Below are 22,879 nucleotides of genomic sequence, written 5' to 3'. Positions count from 1 at the left end.
GGGAGGTGAGGAAATTTGTAGTGTGCACGTGTGCTAAGAGGCTACAATTAAGGGAATTAGAGAGACTCAGGTACAAATTCCTACGGCTTCAGGAACGTTGATTTGCCTGGATCAGCCTTAGGTTACTAAAAGCAGTAAGAAAAACAGGGTGTAGCTTTGTTCGAGCGAGGTTTCTCGGGTTCTTCAACATCCTCAGAAGACAGCTAACATTCCAGCAGGGTGGTGGCAGCTTGAATTTAAAGTCTTTTTGACCGTGCACCAGTCCTGGCACCTATCTTCGTTCATTCACTACATTAGCTGTGCAAGGAAAAGAGGCAGGTAGAGGCTCCAAAAGTATGAGAGCTGAAATAACATGTCTTAAACTTGCTGTCTTTTTGCTGCCAGCTCTTGACTGAATGAGGTCAGCCGCCAGTCCCGAGACAAAGATGAGAGGAAACAGGCACCCAAACAACAGTCAGCTGTCAGGACCCCACTAACCAGTGGTTTTGCTATTGTGCAGAATCTGAGCACGGGGCTGCCCTCGGGACAGATCTGCCATGACGAGCAGCGGCTGGAGGTGATCTTCGCGGATCTGGCCAGGCACAAGGACGATGCTCAGCAGCGCAGCTGGGCGCTCTACGAGGATGAGAACGTCATCTGCTGCTACCTGGAGGAGCTGCTTCGCATCCTGGTGAGCATGTTTCTCTCTTTATAGGCAGAGCAGACAGTCCCAGTGAGGTTCCTTTTTTCTGACCTCCTTCACCCCTGTGTTACCATGAGATCTGCTGTTTCAGAGGGCACAGGTTTCTTGTGCATCCCTTACTGTCGATGTAAAGCCCTGTCCTTCTGCATGGGGTCTGCAGCGCTTTTGAGCTGCCTTCCACTCCACCTTACAAAGCTGTTCTGAAAAGACTTAGAGCTGTTCTTCATGGTAGCAGTGGTATTTACCTATCACAGGAGAATATAAACCCTCACCTCCAAAAAAACCCTAACCTCTCACAGAAAACCTAGAAGTCTGCTGTGAGGGTTGTTGCACTCCTAGGCCCATTTAAAGTTTCTTGCCTTTAAAGCATCCTCTGTGGCTGGAAGTACCTGTGGGGTGAGACCCATTAAATGTGAAGAAAATTTTTTGGTTGCCTTGAAAGTGAGCTTTAAAGCTATTTTTGTGAGAAAGTATGAAGTATCTCACCACATCTGTGCATACAGGATAGGGACATCCCCATGGTGAGAAGCAGCGGGAAATACCATCCCAATGCTGTCGCTAGCACGTACAAGCCCATCTGTGTACGGGGAGTGTGATGATATGGGAGCTGCCACTCAGTGCTACGGGTGCTGGTGTGGCTTTTGCTCTGGCACCTATTTTGTATTCCTCTCCAGTTCTGACAGAAGCAGAACAGACACCTTTTTTGGGTAATAAATACCAGTGTCTTTGTCACTCAGCACACAGCCTGTGCCACCTCTCTGTGGGCTGGCAGGGCAAGGCAGAGGGGGATTTTGTGCAACAATTTCCTCGTAATTTAGGGGTGAGAGGAGACGTACAATGCTTCTCGGGATGGAAAGGGTGCTGGAGCTGCCCTGTGTAACTGCATGATGCGCTCGTCAAGGTGCTGCTCAGGTCATGGGTTTTTTAGGTGTTTTCAGCTCAAGACATGCTGTATGGCAGAGACATTTCTCAAAAATTCATTTTGCAGAGTCTGCGGGGTGGCAGTTCTTGAGCTGTTTTTGTGCTCTGCCTTCAGAGTCTTTGTGAGATGGTTGGGCTGGGGCTACTGAGATCTGATGGCAACTGGTCTCCCTCAAAGCCCCTACAGCAGGCACCTTGCTGCTTTGGTGTGCCACTGGGCTGACCTGTTCATTCCTGCTTCCAGACAGATGCAGACCCAGAAGTTTGCAAGAAAATGTGCAAGAAGAATGAGTTTGAATCTGTCCTGTCCCTTGTGGCATATTATCAGATGGTAAGGTGGCAGAATGCATCAAATACCTCTTTTGGAGATTTCCACGAAGATGTGAAAAAGCAAGGTTGCTATGATGAATATATGTAAGATGTTCCCCCTGGATGGGGTAGTTCTGTGAACTAGATGGAGTTGCAGCACGTCCTTTTTGTGTGCTGGCTGATGTCTATGCTGTGCATGCAAGTTGTATGGAAGAGCAGAGGATGCTATAGCCTTCCAAGGGGTAGCCAGCACTGTGAAGGGTAAAGCTTGCTGCTTTTATTAGCTCTATTGAGGGACGGAAGAAGCATCAGTAATATCTAGAGGAAAGATTTCTGAGGATGCCTTGGGAAAGCTGGGAGGCTGTGACTGCTCCTCTTTTAATTGATGCACTCCTGTGCATTAGTAAATACTTTGCTTAGGAAAGTAGGTTGTGAGTAGAAGCCTTGGGAGTGAGGAAGGAAATCAGTATTCAGAGGAAGAAATGGAAGTTTTGCCTTCAACGCCTATGTGATGTTGCTTAGCCCATCTCCTTCCTGGAATGTGCTGTTGTAGGACTTTGAGGGATTAGAAACTTGTCCCCATCTTCTCCCTAAGTCCCCAGCTACAGCACATGAAGCCTTTTGGCATTTAACTTTCATCTGGCACTTCTGTGTCTGAACCCAGAGCTCAGTATCAGGGGACTGTAGCATATCTGAGAGCAGTGTGACGGCAGGCTGGGCGCAGCGGGGCATGCTGGCTTTCACTGCCTGCTCTCCTCTGACCAGCATTTCAAGGAAACTTGACCAGGTGGAGAGCAGTTGGGTCTCCTGTCCTGGCTGCTGTCATGCCCCGTGCCAGGGCTTGGCTCGCTTCTATTATCTGAACCCTGGAGTTGTTGGCTGCAGCTGGAGTATGAAGGTTACCCCAGCACCAGAGCTTCTGTGTGGGAGCTGCAGGTTGAGCGTCACCTCTTTGCTGAAGTCCCTGCATGTCCCAAAACTTTCTGGTTATACCCTCTGCTTCCAGCACAAACCTGACAGCTTCACAGTGGAGGAGCTACTTACTCCCATCCTGTTTGTTAACCATGACATGCTGAAGAGAGTTTGCAGATACTATGTTGTCAGGAAACCTTTAGAGCAGCATTCGCAGAACCTCCTTGTGCTCAGAGAATCCTAATTCTGGATTTGCTGGCTAGCCAGCAAATTAAATCTGTTTGCTGGGGATGGGGATAGGTTGTTGATTTTTATCCCATTTACTGGATGAAGTGGGGCATTTCAGATCTGAGCTCTGGGCTGCTGCCTGCCCTCTCACCGCACGTGCCAACAACCTGTAGCCAGCCCAGTTGTGAACATTATTGTAAAATGATTCCCATGCTGTTGTTAAAAGCTAGTAGAGCTGCTGGGTTTACTGTCACCCTGGGAGGGTCTGTGGCTTCCCAACAGTGGGAACTTCTAGCCAATTATGTCTCTGCCTTTAGAGTGAGCTCTCATCTGGGACATCATTTCATCTAATAGATTGTTTTTGCAGGAGCACAGGGTGCCCTTACGGCTGCTGCTGTTGAAGTGCTTGGAGCCATGTGCAACTTGGATGCTGCAGTCATCTCAACGCTTGTAAACTCTGTGCTGCCGATGGAGCTGGCCCGGGACATGCAGACTCACACACAAGGTGAGCCAGAGGTGCTGTACCCAGGTCCCCAGGAACGTATCTTTCCATTAGATGATTTACAGCAGCACTGATGGCCCCTCATTGCCTGACTGCTCTACGTGCCCAGTGCTGTGGGGAGAATGGTGTCTGTTTTTAAAGTTACTCAGGTTATTACAGCTGTAAGTGAGGAACGCACAGAAGGCCCTGTTTCAGTCCGATGGTTCAAGGCCCTCTAGCTCTTGATCATGCCATTAACAATCTGCATCACTTCTTGTAGTTGTCTTAAAGCACGTTTTGAGCTATTCCAGTGGTGTTTCATGATGCTGGCAAGAAACACCTGCAGATCTCAAGGAAGATCTCTGCAGCTTCTTATAGACAGTTTTTCTCAGCACTCTACATCAGATCTTTGTGGTATTTCTTGCTGGTGAATGAGATGCGTGCTGGTTAAAGGAAAGGACCTTCTCTCCACCACTGTACCGAGGGAGAAGGTAGTGCTGTTAATAAAGTTGCCATCCTGATCCTCTGCAGGATAGTGCTGCAGCCCTGCTTTCCTCAGCTCTTTGCTTTCCATACCCAGGCTTTGCCCTCATGTTTCTTCTACTTCATGCTCCTGCTCCCTTTGTTAGGATGGCCTGTCCCTGCTATTAACAGGAACATCCTTCCTGCCCTTTGAGCTACACGTGCTCAAAAGCTCAGCGGTAATGGTATGGTCAGATTTTGCTAGCGTTGTCCCTCAGAGCTGCTTAGCCCAGTGTCCTTCATCTCCCAGCAGCCAGGAGATGCTGAGGAAGATGCTAAGAGCAAGGTGAACACGTAGTAATACTCCTCTGATGTTACCTTCCAGCTCCCCACACATGCCTGGCCCTGGGCAGTCACAAGCTTTGCTCCCTATTTTGAAGTCAGCCTGTAGGCCACCAGTGTTGGCAGAGGCATATACTACTTTTTCCCTTAAAGGGATATTGAAAATCTATTGGTTTGTGCTAATCATGACCCACAGTTAAAATGGCTGTTGAGTGACCATGTGGATCAAATCAGAAGAGCCTCAGTGTTTGGAGCCTTGCTGTCCTGATTGCAGCCTGTAGCCTGTTGGTTTGCTGTGGGTGTCATGGAGCTGTGAAGAAGTATAAGTGGATGATGAGACTGTGTAGGGATTGACAAGTCTGTGCAGATCAGGGACTGTCACATCCATTTCATGTGGGCCAAGTAAATGTCCAAGATGACCACCTTGGACGTGCACAATACGTGTCTCTGTCTCCAGCATCCCCCCAACCAGATTGCATGGATGGGACTAGCAGGACTAATCTGGTATCTGGAATCAAGCCTGTTGCAGAAGGCTTTGCACTTGTCTTTGCTTTGAAATGCAGGCATTCCAAAGGTGGGCAGTGTCTGAGAAATAGTGTTTAAACTCAGGGCAGGGCAAAGCAGTGGTGGTGTGGTGCAGGGCTGAGATCATTACACCTGTGTTGGCTACGCTTTCTCTTTGTGCTACCATTGCTTATCAGTTCTATGCAGTGAACTTATCACACTGTTGGTGTTTTATCTGGTTATGCATAAGAAGCTGCTTCTCTAGGCTGAGGTTTTACTGCCCAAGAAGCAAATAAACTTGGTTATGGGACTATGACTGTGCTTCTGTGGCAACATTACTCCTGATTTTATGGTGCTAAAAATAAACTTTATCATGCATTAAACTTTATCATGCATCCATCACTAATTCATAAAGATTGTATCCAGGTGAGCATGTTTGCACTATGCCCAAACACGCTTCAATCTCCTGCTCTGTTACCCCGAGCTGCTTTCGTGCAGACAGGGCAGGCTGGTCACCCTTGTTACTCCTCGCCTGGTCACAGAGTTGCTGTCTAGGACGTTTGGCCAGGGGCTGCGTCATCCCAGACAGCACAGCTAAATCAGCCTCTTCATATGATGGAGTGTTGAGCTCTGACCTAGGTGACTTCCACACACCTTTGCTGATCTCCACGTAGTACTTCTAGTTGAAGCAAGCCTATCTTCCAGCAAGAGTTAGCTCTGCTCTGGAGACCTAAAAAGTGTGGCAGTGGAAGTGGGTGAAAAGTGGCTCTGTTATGTCTCCCACACTGCCAACCTGCAGCTCTGCAGCATCTCGTCTTTCCCTAGCTTCATCTCAAGGTGAGGGGCTTTTTCCTTTCTTGCTGTAATACATAGGTGGTACAGTCGAAGGGCGAAAAGCTGCTCTTCCTTTGCTGACAGACCGCTTTTGGTTACAGGAGCGTCCTAAATCAGTGTCCTGATCCCATTGCTGCCTTCCTTGTGCTAAGCTTACGCAGGCGCTTGTGCAGATGTTGTCTGTGCGGTCTCCAGTCCTCTCGGCCTTCGCAGCAGGGCTACAGAGAAGTAACCATCCTTGACCCAAAGTATATGTCCTTCAGAGGTGTTTTTGGGCATTAGTAGTTCCCTCCTGCCATTCTGGTGCTATTGCTCCATGTCCTGCCAGCCAACGGCAAGTGGTACCTTGTGTGAAAACACAACCTTGAATCCCAGAATGACTTGAGCTTATTTTGGTACTAAAAACTGGGGAATAGCAGCTGATCCGTGACATACTATGGAATAGCTAATCCCTTCTGCGGATGGCAGGGACCAGAGCAAGCGGTGCCAGCATTAAGCAACTGGGGAGTGTTGAATTGGCTGCAGCAGCTCGGTGGGATCCCTCCTGGCTTGTTAGTGAAGAGCAGCCGAGGCAGCAGCTCTGTGTGCGGATGCTGGGTGCCTTTGATGAGAAGGCACTTCACCCTGGGGTTGATGCAGGCGTGTTGGCTGCTGGCCAGTTCTGCTGCCAGATGCTTGGGTCTTATTGCTTCTGGACAGCCACTTCCCTCTGCTGCGGCTGGCCTGCACATCTATCAGTGTTAGAAGAGCTTATAATAAGCCACAGCGAGGCAGAATTAGCCAGAACAATTCCAAAGAAAACAGACGGGGATAATCCAGTCTGTAATTGTGACTTTCTCCCTTGTTGCAGCTCAATGTACGTGCAAGTCAGCTCTTGGGCTCTTTTCACTTCAGTTGTAGAGAGTTATGTCTGCTCCCAGTGCCTGGATTTTGCACTGCTGTGTTTTTAGAGGTTGGAAGCAAAGTCTTTGAAGGCCTCTGAGAATACTTTTCATACCTTATACCAGTACCTCAGCAGACTTCGGAAATGCAGGCTGGTGAGCAAACAACCACATCTCTCTTGCCCTTCATGGCCACTTGAGTGATGCTTATCCGTCTGTCGTCAGCAGAGTCCCTCTGCTTCAAGAGACCTGTGTTAGTGCTGTTTACTTTCTTGGCAGCCACTGGTGCTGCTCTGGAAGACAAAAAAAAAAAAAAAAAAAGCTGTGCTTTGACTGGCAGTTACTCCAGTTACTCTGTTCTTCAGCATGGTGAGTCTTGGATGAGTTTTGCTGCAGCTGGGACACTCCAAAAACTTGTAGAGTCTGTGCTGAGTGACTGCACTGGGTTAATCTGGATTTGCCCCGAGTTCAGCTTTCTGACTGTTTTCACCATCCTTTGATTTGGCATCTTTAGGGAAATATGACAAGATTTGCCACCTAGTAGTGGAGTCTGCTGTCAACTGAGATGAATGGACATCAGTTCATGGCAGATGGGCCAAGGACGTTTAAAACTACCCTCCTTCCTCCCATCTCTAATCTCTTCCTCCGTATTGCTACAACCACATGTTTATCACTGGCTTCTGCTTCTTAGATCATTATTTCATTGCTCCTAAAGTGATGCGAAAATGTGATGAAAGCCTTACTAGGAACATGGGAACAGCAGATCCCTATGTCTGTCTACTGCAGTGTCCTGCCTCTGATAACCAACTCCTGGAGCTGTGCAGGAAAGAATGAAGAAATCGTGTGGTGAACAGTTGGAGGTTCTTTTTCTGCTACAGTGAGCTTTGGCATCACTGACACCTTATAACCAAGAGCTGCTTATATAAGTATGAATTATATTTAACTCATTGAATATCCTTCCTCTCCATTTACCAAGAGTAAAACAGTTTCCAGCTTTCCTTTGCTGCCACATGGTCTAGAGTGCTCTCCTACGAACTGTTAATCTCATTAATGCTGTAGTATCTCTGGTTAAGCCCCAAATGATCTATTTTTACTCGAATTATTTGCTATTTGAGAACTCGGGCATCTTGTGGAGCTCTGACAAAGCCTGCACGTTCTTTATTTATGCAGGTTTTGCTCACAGAACTGACTTTCCAGGGGCACAAGGCTGGAATGATTCGCTAGCGTTTTTTCCCCCGTGCTAACAGTAAATCTGAGAGCTGCCAACTGTTGCAAGTCGTTTGGCCAAGTCCAGGAGTCTGCAGTGACAGTGAGGCATCCGCCTGCACAGCCAAACCAAACTGCAGGGTGCAGGCACTTAAAGATGGACCGATTTACACATAGAGAAGTGAAATGTCGTTAAGGGTTTGGAGAGGATACTGGAAGCAGCACATATCGTGCAAGGAAGCAGTACTGTTGGGAGAAGCATCATACATTGAAAGGACTTTTTTCTCCTCTAATGAAAAGTAGTTTTGGTCAGTTTTTAATAAATGCACCTTCAGTTTCCTTCTAACAAGTGCCCTTAGGCTCTTTCTGGCAGATGTAGCTGAACTTTATTTAGCCAGTATGTGTGGTAACCTACTTTATAAAAATAATACTCCTTTTCCTGTCGTCTTCAGACTTGCTGAACTGGATGTAGGCTACATTTGATGATGACAGAGATCCTAGTCCATGACTCTGTTTTTTTTCTTCTGCAAAATCTATTGAGGTGTATCCATTAATTAAAATTCAGGAAAGGCACTGGCTGTGGCTCTGGAGCGTTCACATATAGCTGCTGCCAGCGAAAATTGTGTTAGACTAAGGGCTGCTGGTCGTATTAATGCTGGAGACACATGTGGCCTGGGAGGTGGACAGATGCACAGCCCAAGTCCTGAGCAGTGATCCGGCCTCCCCAGAGACCCTTCGTACCTCTAGGCAGAGCTGAGGTAGTGAAGTAGAGCAGTGCAGAGATGGTAACAAGCAGCATAGCTGTCCGGGGGTGGTGTTGGTTGGAACAGGCAGTATTTCAAGGTGGCCAGATGGATGCTTTTCTGGGTTCAGTAATTACATAACTATGGGATGTGTCCTGGGACTGTGCAGGGGAGGTTTTTAATTATTCAGATCAAGTTTGCTCAGATCCTCTTAAGTGGAAGGGAAAAAAATAGAGAATTCTTGTTGTGATTATTTTAAATTGCTTTGGAAACACGTGGCACAGAAGGCGTGTGGTGTGCTTAAACGGGGAAAAACACCCTTATAGCTCCGTAAATACAGGAACGAGGAGCAGTCTAATCAGTGCTAAATGTCCATATTAAACGTGTGACTTCCCAGCTGCAGCTGGGGAATGGTGTTTCGCATCCTCAGAAGAACTAATGGCAGGGCTTTTATCTTGCAGATCATCAAAAGATGTGCTACTCTGCACTGGTGCTGGCAATGATGTTCTCCATGGGGGAGCCCCTGCCATATCATCACTATGGTAAGAGCAGGTTATTATGCTTATGGCTTGGTGGGACAGCAGAGCTGATGATGGGACATCTGGGGTGCGCCAGCAGACGCGGGGAAGGGACCTTTCCTGGTGGCCAAGGCAGGGACAGCTGGAGGAAAGCCCAGCATGAGCAGGGCAAGAGTAGGGTCTGCTGTAATACTGGGCTGAGATGGCAGGTTTCCGGAGAGCACAGCACAAATCTGGGTTAGAGCAGTGGAGGACTGATGCCATGCTGCAGAAGAGGTGGATTTGCCCATCACTGTGACTAAGCAGCATTTTGTTTTGCCTCTGCCCTGTGTGAAAGCACGCACCTCTTACTTGCCTCAGAGATATTGTCTGGTGACAAGGCTGAGCCCAGATCACTCCATGAACGCCCAGGAAAGCTGTCAGCTTTATTTAAGCTGGCGCAGTAGAGACTGTGGAATGAGCCTCCACACCTCCTGCTTTTCTCTCCTTGTGTAACCCTGGCAATTGTTTCCTGCAGGTGGACTTATTTGCATGAGCTCCTGAGCTTTCCTAATAGCTAAACTGAAAAATGGGTTATTACTAATGATCTGGATGATTACTTTTTTTTAATAGATGGATTAAACCACTGGTCAAGAATACAGATCTCTTCCTACCTGAAGCCTTCATTGGCGGCAGTGATGCTGCAACAACAGCTAGAGCAGGATTTGGTGTTTTACTTGCTCCAAAAAATTGCCAGTGAGGGACCAACTTTCAGTGTTCCCATGCACTGTGGATAGTTCTGAGCCACTTCTCTCACACAAAGACGCTTCAGTAGTCTGTCTAGTCCAATTGCAGGGTGGTTGGTTCGCTGGAACCTGACACTGGCCCTCCACTAATGGTTTTTAAATGTGAAAGCACAGAACAGTGGCTTGCATGGTCCCTTGTTGCTCGGTTTATTTTCACTGTGCTGTAAATGCCTTTCTCCTTGCGCAGAACATCTCAACTCTCAGTTTGTGCAGTTCCTGCTGGATGTAATTGAGGACGGGCTGCCCTCGGACACCACTGACCAGCTGCCTGACTTATTTGTCAACGTCCTTCTGGCCTTCAATCTCCACATTCCAGGTCAGTTTGGTGCTGCTCTTCCTGGGCAGGGTTTCAGTGATCTGGAGTGAGGGCATGAAGAATGAGGAGGGAGAATCTCACTGGGTCTTCATGGTGCTGCGATAACCTCTCCAGCTCCCTCAGCCTCTGACAATACACCGTGCTTAAGTATTGTGCAAAACCCCAGAGAAAAAAAAACAGTCTGAGAACCCATGTCCAACCAACTGATCCCTGGGGCACAGCAGCTCAGTCAAGCCTAGCAGATTTCTCTCTGAGCTTCCACACTGCGTGGATCAAAGCAGTTGCTGGGCTGCGCTTGCAGAGCATGAGTGGGATTCACTCATAGGCATAGCAAATTTGGGAGAGAAAATGCTTCAGTGGACATTTCTTGGTACCAGTCCACAAAGAAAGTCCTCTGCCTTCTGTAGGTCTTGACAAACCTTCTGCTCCCCCATCTGTACCTCTTGAAGCTCATTCGATGCCTGTGTGTTGGGGCCAGGCTCTTCAATGCTGGCTTGAGCTGCTCTATCTCCTGATTGCCCTCGCTCTCTGTCCTCTCTCCCCTGCTGAGCTCCATGAGAACAGACAACACATCTGGTCCCTAGAGAAGGGCATTTACCCTCTCACTGCTTGAAGGTTTTGAAGCCTATTGTTAGATTGAAGCATAGTTCCAGGTCCTGCTAAGGCAGGCCACTTCTTAACGCAAAATCTCCTATTGCTCCAATGGTCTTTAGCTAATACTTCCTCTTGTTCTGCTTCATGGCTTTATTCTTGGCTTCATGGAGAGAGGGGAGGATAAAGCAGCAAGGACATGTCCAGTAATTTACCTGTTATTTTGAGTTGCGCTTCATTAAAATTTATGTGAAAGTTTCTAATTTCATGTGAAAGTTGATTGCACAGAGACTGATTAAGTGTAGTCTCTGCTGCTTTCATTCATTACCCCTTCCTACACTTACCCATATACTTCCTGGCTGCAGTAATTAGGCAATAATGCATGACAGGCAGTGTGTTTCTGGGGGTTTATTGCCCACCTGGGGTGCAGCCGAGAGCAGTGACTTGTTCTCTGATGCTAAGAACATGTTAAATGATGTTCAGGTTGCTTATTAGTGGATTGAAATTTTATCCCTCTATCTGCAAGATTCATCTATTGTACAGTTCAGTGGTGCAGCATTAGTTCAAAAACTCTCCTAAAAGCATATTATATTGATGCCCTTCTATATAAAGGATCCTAAAGCATATACAGCCTGTGAAATATTATAAGGTTTTCAACTCTGTGCCACAGAAATAGCCACACTGCGCTGTTTGGATGCTTCTGAGCGTGCACACTCACATCCATAAGGTCTGCTAGGGTGACTGCATTTCAGTAACAACAAATCGCCCCCGAAGCAGCTGGGGAACATTTCCTAGAAGTCATCTTCAGCCCTTGCCCTTGCATAGCCCGGTGCTGAGTGCTGGGAAGAACTTTTCCCTTCTGGAGTACACCTTGGACTTGGTCATCCCTTCTTAGGAGAGCTTGCAAGGCAATAAACTCCAGCAAGGCACTGCTGATATGAAGTAAGATAACAGAAAGTGGAGCCCCTGCTCCAGAGGGTGTGAGCAGAGGTAACATTTGACAATGTAAAGCCTTTGCAAGATATTTCACAGTATTTGGCTGGCAGGACTGGAGCCCACGGTGTGAATCAGACGCACATAAAAAGCACCAAGTCCCAAGTGTTTCATGCCTTGTTTCCAGATTTATTTCACCTTCCCTCTCCCTGCCCACCTGCTCTATGGGGCTGAAACTTTCTGTAGCCCTGATAGACTGTGGTTCCCCAAAGCTCCCTGGAGCACTGCTGCGAAATAGGAGCCCTCCGCTATTTTTTTTTTTTTTATTACTGTGGTCTTCAGGAAACAAAGGGATGTGCTGAGCAGGTTTCTCCTTAGTTCCAGAACACAGTGTGATCATGACTACAATAAGCAAGCACTCCAACGTCAAGACTTTCACAGAAAAGCTGCTGCTGCTCCTGAACAGGGGAGGTGAGTGTTTTGCGGCACGATTCAGTGCCTGGCAGGGGGTGCAGCTGATGGTGACTCAGGGAGGCCAGCCTGGTGCTCGTGAGGGGGTGGGATGTGTCGGGATGCAGGGAGTTGAGGAGCTGTCGACCTCAGGCAGGACGTGCTGCTTCCTGGTGAGTTTGCGAGGCTGACAGGCTGCATTGCTGAGGATGGAGCTGCACAGAGAATAAAGTGATGCTGGTGGCATCTAGGAAGAGAGCAGAGGTGTCCAGGCTGCCATTTCCATGTACTTCTGGGTCAGATCAGCCCCATCTCGTGCTGTGGCTGGCTGCAACCTAGGCAAGCTCTTGTCTGGGAGGAAAGCTGGTCCTGGGCCACTTCTGTCCTTGGACAGACAGGACTCCATCAGCACTGTCACATGAACCTCGGCCCATGCTGGCAATCCTTCTCTCCTGGAGGAGAGATCCAGAGGGAGATCTTGCCTTTCGAAATGCTGCTTAGAGTGGAACTTCCCGACTTCAGAATCTCTGGCAGAGTGTTAGCTTTGTGTCTGCTCCAGCCGTAGAGAGAAATCCACTGTATGTGTAGTGCTTTTGCAAAGCAGATTGCTCGAAAGCTGGAGATCTCCGCAGGAAGAGTGGTGCCAGGTATTTCTGCTTGTGCTGCACACCACTATTGTGCTTTCTAATACCTTCTGGAGCACAGGGGCTTTGCTGCCTGAGATTCATTTTGTTGATTTGCTGGTAATAACTCATCCTGTGATGCTCGCAGCGCATCTTACTCTGGCTTTAGTTCTCTTTGGGTTGCAAATCACTGTCTCCACACTATATCAGCTTGACAGCAGCCAGCATCTCGGTGCTCTTCTGTCTGGCCTCCTCCCAAAGCCTTATTTAGCCTTTCCCTGCCAGATTCCCGCAGGGATCACCTTACTGTGAGGAGCTGGGGAAGAAAGAGGGAGGCCACAACCTAATGAAGATGCTTCTCTTGTGCCCGCCTTCCTGACAACTGCTGAGAGGGCTGCAGTGTCCCAGAGTCCCTCTTGGGATCTGTAGCGACATGTTTTTGGAAGAGAACAGGATGTGGTGGCTCATTTAAAACTTGGAAGTGTTTCTTTTCTTGCTTCTGGGATGGTCCTAGCCTGGTCTCTGTGGTGAAAGCTCATTTCTGGTACAGGCTTTAACGGGCTTTTCAGAGGGGTCATGGACCAGACTTAATAGATTGTGGAGAAAATGAGTGTTAGCTGTTGACCAAAAAGGGAGGCACTGAGAGGTGATGTGCTAATGAGCTCTCACCTGGGATGGTAGGCAAAACATAAACAATGATTAATGCTAATGCTAATGATTTTGGTCTTGGCTTGGTACCCTGCAGAGCTGCTATGCTGATTATGCAGCTTTGTGCAAGGCACTAAGGTCTGCTAGCACAAAAGCTAGCCACGGGCAGGGAGCTGCTGGCTGAGGCCAGGGGCAGCCTCCTCGCCAAAGCTGGCAGGGTCTAGTGAAGGAACGAGCACTAAAGACGGAGGCCGGGGCAATGGGGAGCGTGTGGCTTAGCACAGTCTCTCTGCCTCCCCTAGATGATCCAGTTTGTATCTTCAAGCATCAGCCTCAGCCACCACACTCAGTGCTGAAGTTTCTGCAGGACATCTTTGCCAGTAAGGATACAGCCAGCATCTTCTACCACACGGACATGATGGTCCTGATAGACATCTTGGTGCGGCAGATTGCTGATCTCTCCCGGGAGACAAGGTGCTCACACTAACCCAAAGCAACACTGTTTCTCCTGGCCTTACATGGGCCTGGTGGTGCAGGCAAGAGTGGAGTCCTGGGGTGGGCATGACGTTTTTGGGTGCTCACATCAACCTTGGGGGCTGAGGAGGAACGGGGGGATTTATCCTGTCCAGCACAGCAGTAGAAAGATGTGTTTGAAGAAAGATCTGCCAGGCTTCTGGTGGTCTGCACCCTTCTGTCCAGGGACCTTTGGGAACAGGGACCCTCTGTGATCAACACAAGTAGGAAGGATCTCTCTGTTTTGCCAGAGGCAGAGGATGTGCATGTGTTTGAGAGTGACTGAAGAGCCGCACTGGGTTGCTGTGGGAAAAGCAGAGTTTTTCATAGCTACTAATGAGCCTGAAGGAAAAGCAGGTGCCTCTGGAGTCGCTCTCCGGCTGGTGGTGCAGCAGCAGCTGTTCCTGTACTCATGCTGTAATGGAGGCTGGCATGCTTGTTTATCTCACTTTAAACCTTTCATTGTGCTCTGTTTGTTGTCTCCCCTCCCACTTGGCAGCTGAGGATGGAGTATCTGTCTCTGATGCACGCCATCATCCGCTCCACGCCCTATCTGCAGCACCAGCACCGCCTCTCCGACCTGCAGGGCATCCTGCAGCGCATCCTGGGGGAGGAGGAGGAGAGCCAGCAGTGCCAGATGGACAAACTGATCATCTTGGAGATTTATAAAGAGTTCCAGAAATCTCTCCTGGTACCAGCTAACCACCCCTCGTCTTGGACTGGAGTTGAACCACTTGGATCGACGACGTCTCTTGTTGACACTTTCTCCCCATTCCTTCCCGTACAGCTCATACCTTATATCCCTCCATGCGAGGCCTAAGGTTGGGGACAGCGTTCACCGCCCTTTGGAGAGGCCAGCGGCAGGAGGGGCAGGGGGTGTCCTGGGGCCTGGTGCTCAGGGGAAGTCGGAGCGAGGTGGGCGCTGGCGCATGGTTTGCCTGCAAGACTTGGGCAGGAGGCGTTTGGGCAGCTGGTGTTAGTGGGAAGGGCAGAGAGCTTGCGAGGGACATAGCAGCTGGGTGGGGGGAGTTTAGCTGCGCTGGTGTCCGAGGTCCTGAAGAGAAAGGCCTTTGCCTTAGAGTATCACTTCTTTTCCATGTGCATCTCTCTCCCGCAGTGACCAAGTGGAGTCCGCTGGTGCTTGGAAGAAGCTTTCGTAACATCTGTTTCGTTTTCTGCTGCTAGTGCCAATGTGCTGCAGCCCTGCCAAGGGGAGGTAGCTCGCTCGCTGTCTAACGCCTCGTCTGGTGAGCCTTTCACTGCCTCCTGGCCCTCAGCTTCGCCTCTGGGTAGCAGCCCACCTAGGGCCATAGGAGGTCTTACCCCAGCAGCTGCTTTTTCCAATCTGCTTTCTCTAGTGACGTTTAAATCTGAATTTCTTGCACACTGTGGCAGCCTAGAAGTAACGACCACGTGGGTGACGCTGCCCTTAGGAAGCCTTTGGCCGGGACACAGCTCAAAGATGCGTCCTGCCAAGTGAAAGCTGCAGCTTGCCACCTCTCTCATGGCGTTGCCCCAGGGCCCTGAGCAGAGGGCTGTGCGTGGGCAGGCGCGCTCTGTTCGTGAAGCGTGTGGATTTCTTGCCTTGAGCTTCATAGTAGCTCTGCCTCGCTGCCCTCCCGCTCCACGTGGCAGCACTCGGAGCAGCGTGAGCCTGGTGTCCAGTAGCTGTTTGTGACTATGCACGAGTGTGAGGAGCCCTTATTTATATTTCCTCTAGGTTTCTAGCAAACGGGATTAACCTGTTTCCCTGTTACAGATAGTCACACACACTAATGTGGGTATCTTAGATATTCGTGTGCAGTCTGGTCCACTTCCTGTCCCCAGCTCTTCCTTTGTAGTATCCAGTGTAGGAGCTATTGGAAAGTGGAACTGGAAACACTGGGCACTGTATTATTTTTTATTTTTAGCTTGAGGTGATGACACGAGCTCTGCTCTGCAGACCTGGGCTCTGGGTGCTGAGGCAGTGATGCTCAGGAACGGAGGGAGTTGGCCTGGCAGCCAAGGGGTACAAGGACCCCCTGAAGTCAGCCTGGGAACACCCAAAGCTTAATAACCACCCTCGTAGAGAAACCTATTTTTCCCCTGTAAAAATGTATGAATGTCAAAAGGGATCCTGTATTTTCTTAAACACTAAGTGTAACATGCAGAGGAATAAAAATGTCTTAAACTGGACTTCTGTGAACATAGTCCTGCCTGCCATATGCTGTTGCGAGGGGACCGAAGGGGTAGGGATGGTTTGGCTGCCTGCTTCCTGCAAAGGCAAAGCGCTGGGTGCTCGCCCTCGATCAAATGGGATAACCCAGCAGTTTTCCCCGCACTCGGCTTCTTGTGTTGCGTTTTCCTACCACGTTGCTGGCAGACGAGGGGGTACTGGAGGGCAGCAGCCCCTGCAGGGGGCACAGCCATCGCCTGTGGGCCTGCCTGGCGTCGCTGCCCCAGATTCCGGGTTTGGCAGAGCTGGACTCAGCCGTTCACTTCCCGCAAGGCACGCGCAGCCTCAGCTGGCTCCCAGCAGAGCTGCCAAGGCAGCAAGCCCCGTGGCAAGGGTTTAACGGTCTGTATCGAGCGCTAATGAATCGCGCTTTGGCTGCGGATGTCTGTTCCTAAACCTCAGCCCCGCGTGTGCTGCTGTGGGGAGTGACTTGGATGGTGGGGGGTGCATGTTGGAGGGCAATGGGCGCTTGGTGAAGCACCAAGTCAGTGGCAGGAAGCTGGTTGCTCCTGGTGTGTGCCTGGGCAGGTGTGTGCTACGGCCCTAGCCAAGAGTAGAGGTGTAAATGCCAGGGCAGGCTGTGCCCCCGCCAAACATGGGGGCTGCATCAGGCACAGCTGCCCTGCAGAAATGGGGCCAGGGCTGTGTCCCAGCTCCTGCGTCTTTGGCCAGTGTCTCTCAGAGGCCAACCTCATGGCCTTGCAGTGTGTCAAGCCCCTGCCTAGGGGGTAATCACGATACAGGAGGGCTGCCAGCACTCACGGGTGCCCACCCTGTGATGGCTCTCCTGTGTCCCTTCGCTCTGTGCAGTGTATGGTTACACATCCCCCCGAGCCAACCGAGCCTGCCTCTGGGTCTCACTTGGGCTTGTTTTCGGCTTGTGCCCCGATGCAGTGGTGGGATATTCCTCTGGCACTTGCCCTCAGTGATGCAGCCCAGGCTTTACTGTGCCAGTCTGGGGCAAGCAGGCAGGATCTGCGGCTCTCCTAGCCAGGAGCACAGCCTGGGCAAAGCCTTTCATGGCAGCACCCTGCCACGGGAGCAGGGCAGAGTCCTGGATGGGCTAAGCCTGAACAGGCAGAGCTGGGCTCCCTTCAGCATCCCTGAGCCGTTGCTGTCCCTGGGGGCTGGTCACCCGTGTCCCAGCACATAGCCCTGTGCCAGGGCTGGAAGAGCTGGGGGGGCGGCCTGCCATGGGGGGGTCCTGGGGGGAAGAGCTGCCCCACTGCCCAGGAAAGGCCTTTGCATGTCACAGGGAATCAAACCGCAGCGTGTAAACTCATTATCCCCAAGCCTGCTCAGCGGTTGCTGCGCTGCGCACGAGTGACAGGCACCGATAACACTCTGGCATTGCCATAATAGGCCACTATTAGAGCGGTATCTCCCTGTATCGGTGTGTTTTTATTGTGGTGCAGCAGGGAGGGGTGTTGGGGGGCTGGTGCAGGGGGAGCGCTGCGCTGCCTGTGACTGCGCCTCCGCTTTATCGTCTGGAATGATTCAATTTACAACTATTTTGCGGCAGTAATACCCCAATGATTTTCTCCTCCTCCTCCTCCTTCTTAGCCATCAGCTGGTAATTGAACAAATAAACTTGAAAGCCTTCATAATTTTTAAAAGTATTGCCTCTCTCCTGATAGGTTTACTTGATGGCAAATCCCCAGTTCGAGGAGGTGCGAAAGTATAACCCAGCCGCAGCGGGGCTTGCGTGAAGCCGTTGCATTGCTGTCGCGCGCGGGTGCTGCGCAGCCCTTTGTTAGATGAGGCTCCTTGATGGAGCTGCGAGGGGGCCGGGGCTGCTCCAGCAGTAGCCTAATGGCCCTGGGAGGGCTCAGGTGGGTGCCCGGGGGACCTGGAGGGGGGAGAATGTAAATCCCCCCCGGGGCACCACCTGCACACGGCTGGCACAGCTGGAGTCCATCAGTGCTGTGCTTGGACCAGCCAAGCCAGAGGCGTTTTGTGGTGGCTGAGTTATCATAGCAGATTATTGATGTTCAGGAATCCTACGGAGTTTGTAATTAACATGCTAGCTTCTCTGGAGGCTTCGAAATCCACACCCACCACTGTCAGCCTTCTGCGTTGTGTAAGCACCATGGGAACTTCTCTCCAGCACGTGCTGAGCTACACTAGCCACCGCTTTAGGCCTGCTTCATGTTTCCCATGTGGTCCTGAAACAGGTACTCAGCTACAGGCGCTGGGGCAAGGACAAGCCCTGCCTGCTCTGCCACCCTGCCGCTGCCGAGTGGTGGCCAGGCCTTGCTGCTGGCATGGGTGATGGTGGTGGAAGGGAGGCAGCAGCCCTGCACAGAAAGCCTCTGGCTCTGAGATGGTGCAAGGTGGTTGGGGGACCTGCTGGGCATGTTGTCAGACCTCACTTTGTGTTGGATCAGTTTCCAACCCTGGGAGTGGGAGCCTGCTTGCAGTCAAACCCCAAACCACACGGGCAGCATGTGCTCTTCCCACCCCCTCGTTTACACTACAATGATTGATAGGAGACCATCTGTCACCATTGGTGAAACCGAAGCCAGGTGAGAGCCAGTGGTGGTCACGGTTGGTGGGGGAACACGGGCATGGGGCAAAGTGCTGTTAATGCCAGGATTCAGCACTGTGGCAGCAGCATGTGGCAGTGCCGCAGCCCCGTCCGCAGCTGGTGCAGGGGGCACCACGATGGCAGTGGCAGCTGGGCCCCCTCGAGGTCTCCAGGTCTGCAGCGCCCAAGAGTCAACACAGTCCTCCTGTGACTCCTCCTTGCTGTGCAGATGGCCTGGGCTGTCCAAAGCAGTGTGCGGCTCCAAAGCAGCCGCTCAAATTTCTGCCAAGGGACCATGGGACCTTGCACAGCCTCGTTAGGCTTCACCGTGGGGTGGGAGTGTCTTCAGCTCCCCAGGAGTGTCGGAGAGTGCGGATGGGTGCTGGGAGCGAGGGCTGAGCAAGCAGAGGAGCCCTACCTCCAGTGTGAATCCACCTCACTGTTAACTCGTGTGTCTTTCTGGGAGCTATGTAGGGGCTGCACAAGGGGTGCTGGTGGTGCCCAGTCTGGCTGCGGTGTTGCATGAGATCTCCCTCCTCCCCAGCCTACCCACCCTGAACCGTCCAGCACAGGGGGCTCTGGCAGTCTCTCTGGAGCTGGAGGTGCATGGCAAGCACTCTGTGTCCTGAGACTCCCTCCCCTTCCCTACCCCACCCTAAAATTCCCTGTCTCCTCAATTTACTCCGTTTTCCTCCCTGGCACAGCACTTTCTTCCTTAGCCACAACCCCAGCTAAGATGCTTTGGGCTCCCCTCTTCTTCAACAGGACGCAGCCGAGATGTTTCCCCCACTGTGGCACACTGAACACTAATGAGGACGTAATTCCTAAGCCTATTATAAGCTCCAGTGGATTAGGCCTGCGATACTAGTTGATTTAGATCAAACCAACAGCTAAATTGCAAGGCTGATACGCTCATGAACCATCCTGATGCAAGGGCCCCAGACTGAATTTCCTTGGGAAAAACGGATTTTTTCATGGATGCTGGAAAGAAAAACTTGCAACTTTCTCCCCAGTGTTGATGCCATCACCTGGTAGGTGGGGGTGGCCGAGGTGTGCATCGAGGCACAGAGCAGGGCAGCTACATCCCTGCCATGCGCAGGTGACCGTGGGTGGTAGAGCCAAGCGCAGGGGCCGTGATGCCGCTGCAGGTGCCTGGACACCGACCTGGCAGAGTTACTGCCCTGTGGCACAGGACAAGGGGAAGCCCTTTCTCACGCACACAGTGAAAAAACCCACCCCTGAAGACACCCTTGGTGCTGCTTGCAGGTGGACACGGGCGGGCGGCGGGAGCCGTTAGGGCTGCAAAGCATCGGCAGTGCCTCCTGCCAAAACGCTGGCCGTTTTCCTGCCTCGCCCCTTCCGCTGGCGGCAGGACAGCGAACCCCACGGTCTCCCTCCCATAGCCCTGGGGAAGCAGCCTGGCCCCGGGGAAGCCAGCAGCGGCACACCGGCCGGCAGCGCTCCTTGGGGGCGGGCACACCCGGTACCGGGGCGGCAGTGCCGCCAACCGCGCCCCGGCACGGCTGGCACCGGGGGACGCGACCGGCACGTCCCTCGCACGGTGCCTGTACCCCTCTCACCGGGGCTGCCGCTCCGCGCTGCGCCTCGGACCCCGCCGGTGACCGGGCAGAAGGCCAGGCGGCGGCTCGCCCTTCCTCCCTCAAGATGGCGGCGGCGGGGCGGGCGGGGCGCGCGGCGGAGGGCGGGGCGAGGTGGGGCGGCGGGAGCCATGTTGGGGCTGCGGGAGGAGCTGCCTCCGCCGCCGCCACCCCCGGCAGCAGCAGTAGCAGCAGCGCGCCGGCGCGGCGCTGCGCGGGGGGCGGCCATCGCCGCCGCTGAGGCGGGGGCGGCGCCGAGCCCAGCCGCCGTGCGCCCAGGCCGGGCGGCGGCCGCTAAGCCACCATGGCGGCGGAGGAGCTGGTGGCCGCCCCGAGCCGCCGCTGCCGCCGCTGCCACACCGGGGCCGCCTCCGCTGCTGCTGCCGCTGCTGCTGCTCCTTTGTTCCCCCCCGGCTGGGGGCCGCCGCGCCTCCGCCGCCGCCGGGCTGGGCGCCGCCGACCCTCGGGGGCTGCCTGCCGCCGGGCTGCGGTGGGCGGCGGCGGTGCCCCCGGGGCTGCCCGCGCCGCCGCGCCGCCGCTCCCCGTCGCGCTGCCCGCCCGGCGCCGCCCGCAGCGCCCGCTCCCTTCCCCGTCTCCATCCCCGGGGCGGCGGGGGCGGCGCGCAGCCCCCAACCGCCACCCCGCTGTTCCCCCCAGTACAACTACCAGGCGGAGGTGGCGGAGAACCAGCCGGCGGGGACGGCGGTGGTGGCGGTGGCAGCCCAGGACCCCGACGGGGGCGAGGCGGGGCGGCTGGTGTACTCCATGGACCGCGCTGATGAACGCCGCTCGCGGGAGCTCTTCAGCAATCGACCCCGCGAGCCGGACTCATCACCACCACCCAGGCCCTGGACCGCGAGAGCATGGAGCTGCACTACTTCCGCGTGACGGCCGTCGACCACGGGGCGCCCCGGCTTCCGCCACCACCATGGTGGCCATCGCCGTGGCCGACCGCAACGACCACGACCCTGTCTTTGAGCAGAGTGAGTATCGGGAGACATCCGCGAGAACGTGGAGGAGGGGTATCCCATCCTGCAGCTGCGGGCCACCGATGTCGACTCGCCACCCCCCGCAACATCCGCTACCCGCTTCGTCAACGAGCGGCTGCCCACGCCGTCTTCGAGAATAGACCCTCGCTCCGGCCTTATCACCACCAGCGGACCGGTGGACAGGGAGAAGATGGAGAGGTACTCCTTGGTGTGGAGGCCAACGACAAGGGCAGGGGAGCCGGGGGCCCCGCTCCGCCACAGTCAAGGTTTACATCACAGTCCTTGATGAGAACGACAACACCCTCAGTTCAGCGAGAAGCGCTACATTGTCCAGGTGAGGGAGGACATACGGCCCCACACCGAAATCCTGCGCGTCACTGCACGGACCTGGACAAGGACAACAACGCACTGGTCCACTACAACATCCATCAGTGGGAACAGCCGGGCCAGTTCTCCATTGACAGCGTCACCGGGGAGATACAGGTGTGGCCCCACTTGATTTTGAGGTGGAGCGGGAGTATGCCCTGAGGATCCGGCTCAGGACGCAGGTGCGCCCTCCTCTCTCTAACAACACCGGCATGGCCAGCATCCAAGTGGTGGACATCAATGACCATGCCCCCATTTTTGGTCAGCACCCCTTTCCAAATCTCCGTCCTGGAGAACGCTCCCCTTGGCCACTCGGTCATCCACATCCAGGCTGTGGACGCAGGACTACGCGAGAACTCGCGTACTGGAGTACAAACTGACAGGGATCTCGGCTGACACACCCTTCGTGGTGACAGTGCCACCGTGGTGGATCACGGTCAGTGGGCCCTTGGACCGGAGTCGGTCGAGCACTATTTTTTTGGAGTAGAGGCTCGGGACCACGGCTCTCCATCTTTATCTGCCTTCTGCCAGTGTCACCATTAACTGTCATGGATGTCAACGACAACCGCCGGAGTTCACCCAGAAGGAGTACTTCATCCGCCTGAATGAGGATGCCGCTGTGGGGACCAGTGTCCTCAGCGTCACGGCAATTGACCGGAATGTGAACAGTGCCATCACCTACCAGAATCAAGGAGGCAACACGCGGAACCGCTCTCCATCAGCACGCAAGGCGGGATGGGGCTCAATCACTCTGTCTCTGCCACTGGTACTACAAGCAGGAGAGGCGCTACGTGCTCACTGTGACGGCCTCCGACCGCACCCTGCGTGACAACATGCCCACTTCACATCAACATTACGGATGCTAACACGCACCGGCCTGTGTTCCAGAGTGCTCACTACTCTGTGAGCATCAACGAGGACCGGCCCGTGGGGCAGCACCGTGGTGGTGATCAGTGCCACGGACGATGATGTGGGGAAAATGCCCGCATCACATACTACCTAGAAGACAATGTCCCTCAGTTTCGCATCGATCCAGACTCCGGGTGCCATCACTCTTCAGCAGAATTGGACTATGAGGACCAAGTCACCTACACATTGGCTATCACTGCCAAGGACACGGGATCCCCCAGAAAGCGTACACCACCTACGTTGAAATCATGGTGAACGATGTTAATGACAATGCGTCCTCAGTTCGTCAGCCCTCATTACCAGGGCATGATCTCTGAGGATGCACCGCCCTTCACCAGCGTTCTCCAGATCTCTGCCACCGACCGGGATGCCCACACCAACGGGCGAGTGCAG

At 52.9% G+C, this 22,879-nt stretch overlaps 2 protein-coding genes across 2 annotated transcripts in view; both read left to right on the top strand.

The window, feature by feature from the left end:
- The window catches only part of NCKIPSD (NCK interacting protein with SH3 domain), a 49,594-nt gene extending 34,981 nt beyond the window's left edge, over positions 1 to 14,613 (top strand). Inside the window, 11 exon segments of the mRNA XM_086618970.1 lie at positions 500 to 670; positions 1,848 to 1,934; positions 3,420 to 3,456; positions 3,459 to 3,557; positions 8,967 to 9,047; positions 9,996 to 10,124; positions 12,027 to 12,119; positions 13,672 to 13,827; positions 13,830 to 13,843; positions 14,382 to 14,553; positions 14,556 to 14,613. Coding sequence (XP_086475096.1) covers positions 500 to 670; positions 1,848 to 1,934; positions 3,420 to 3,456; positions 3,459 to 3,557; positions 8,967 to 9,047; positions 9,996 to 10,124; positions 12,027 to 12,119; positions 13,672 to 13,827; positions 13,830 to 13,843; positions 14,382 to 14,553; positions 14,556 to 14,584 — 1,068 coding nt within the window. The 3' untranslated portion in view covers positions 14,585 to 14,613.
- A 5,913-nt stretch (positions 14,614 to 20,526) lies between these two features.
- The window catches only part of CELSR3 (cadherin EGF LAG seven-pass G-type receptor 3), a 42,313-nt gene continuing 39,960 nt past the window's right edge, over positions 20,527 to 22,879 (top strand). Inside the window, 20 exon segments of the mRNA XM_086619267.1 lie at positions 20,527 to 20,712; positions 20,797 to 20,871; positions 20,874 to 21,029; positions 21,032 to 21,134; positions 21,137 to 21,220; positions 21,223 to 21,452; positions 21,454 to 21,508; positions 21,511 to 21,588; positions 21,591 to 21,692; positions 21,695 to 21,837; positions 21,839 to 21,940; positions 21,942 to 22,029; positions 22,032 to 22,099; positions 22,101 to 22,343; positions 22,345 to 22,410; positions 22,412 to 22,507; positions 22,509 to 22,545; positions 22,548 to 22,691; positions 22,694 to 22,761; positions 22,763 to 22,879. Coding sequence (XP_086475393.1) covers positions 20,527 to 20,712; positions 20,797 to 20,871; positions 20,874 to 21,029; positions 21,032 to 21,134; positions 21,137 to 21,220; positions 21,223 to 21,452; positions 21,454 to 21,508; positions 21,511 to 21,588; positions 21,591 to 21,692; positions 21,695 to 21,837; positions 21,839 to 21,940; positions 21,942 to 22,029; positions 22,032 to 22,099; positions 22,101 to 22,343; positions 22,345 to 22,410; positions 22,412 to 22,507; positions 22,509 to 22,545; positions 22,548 to 22,691; positions 22,694 to 22,761; positions 22,763 to 22,879 — 2,241 coding nt within the window.

Source organism: Tauraco erythrolophus, chromosome 12 (assembly GCF_009769465.1).
Source record: "Tauraco erythrolophus isolate bTauEry1 chromosome 12, bTauEry1.pri, whole genome shotgun sequence".
NCBI lineage: Eukaryota > Metazoa > Chordata > Aves > Musophagiformes > Musophagidae > Tauraco > Tauraco erythrolophus.
This window is presented reverse-complemented; position numbering and strand designations above follow the sequence as displayed.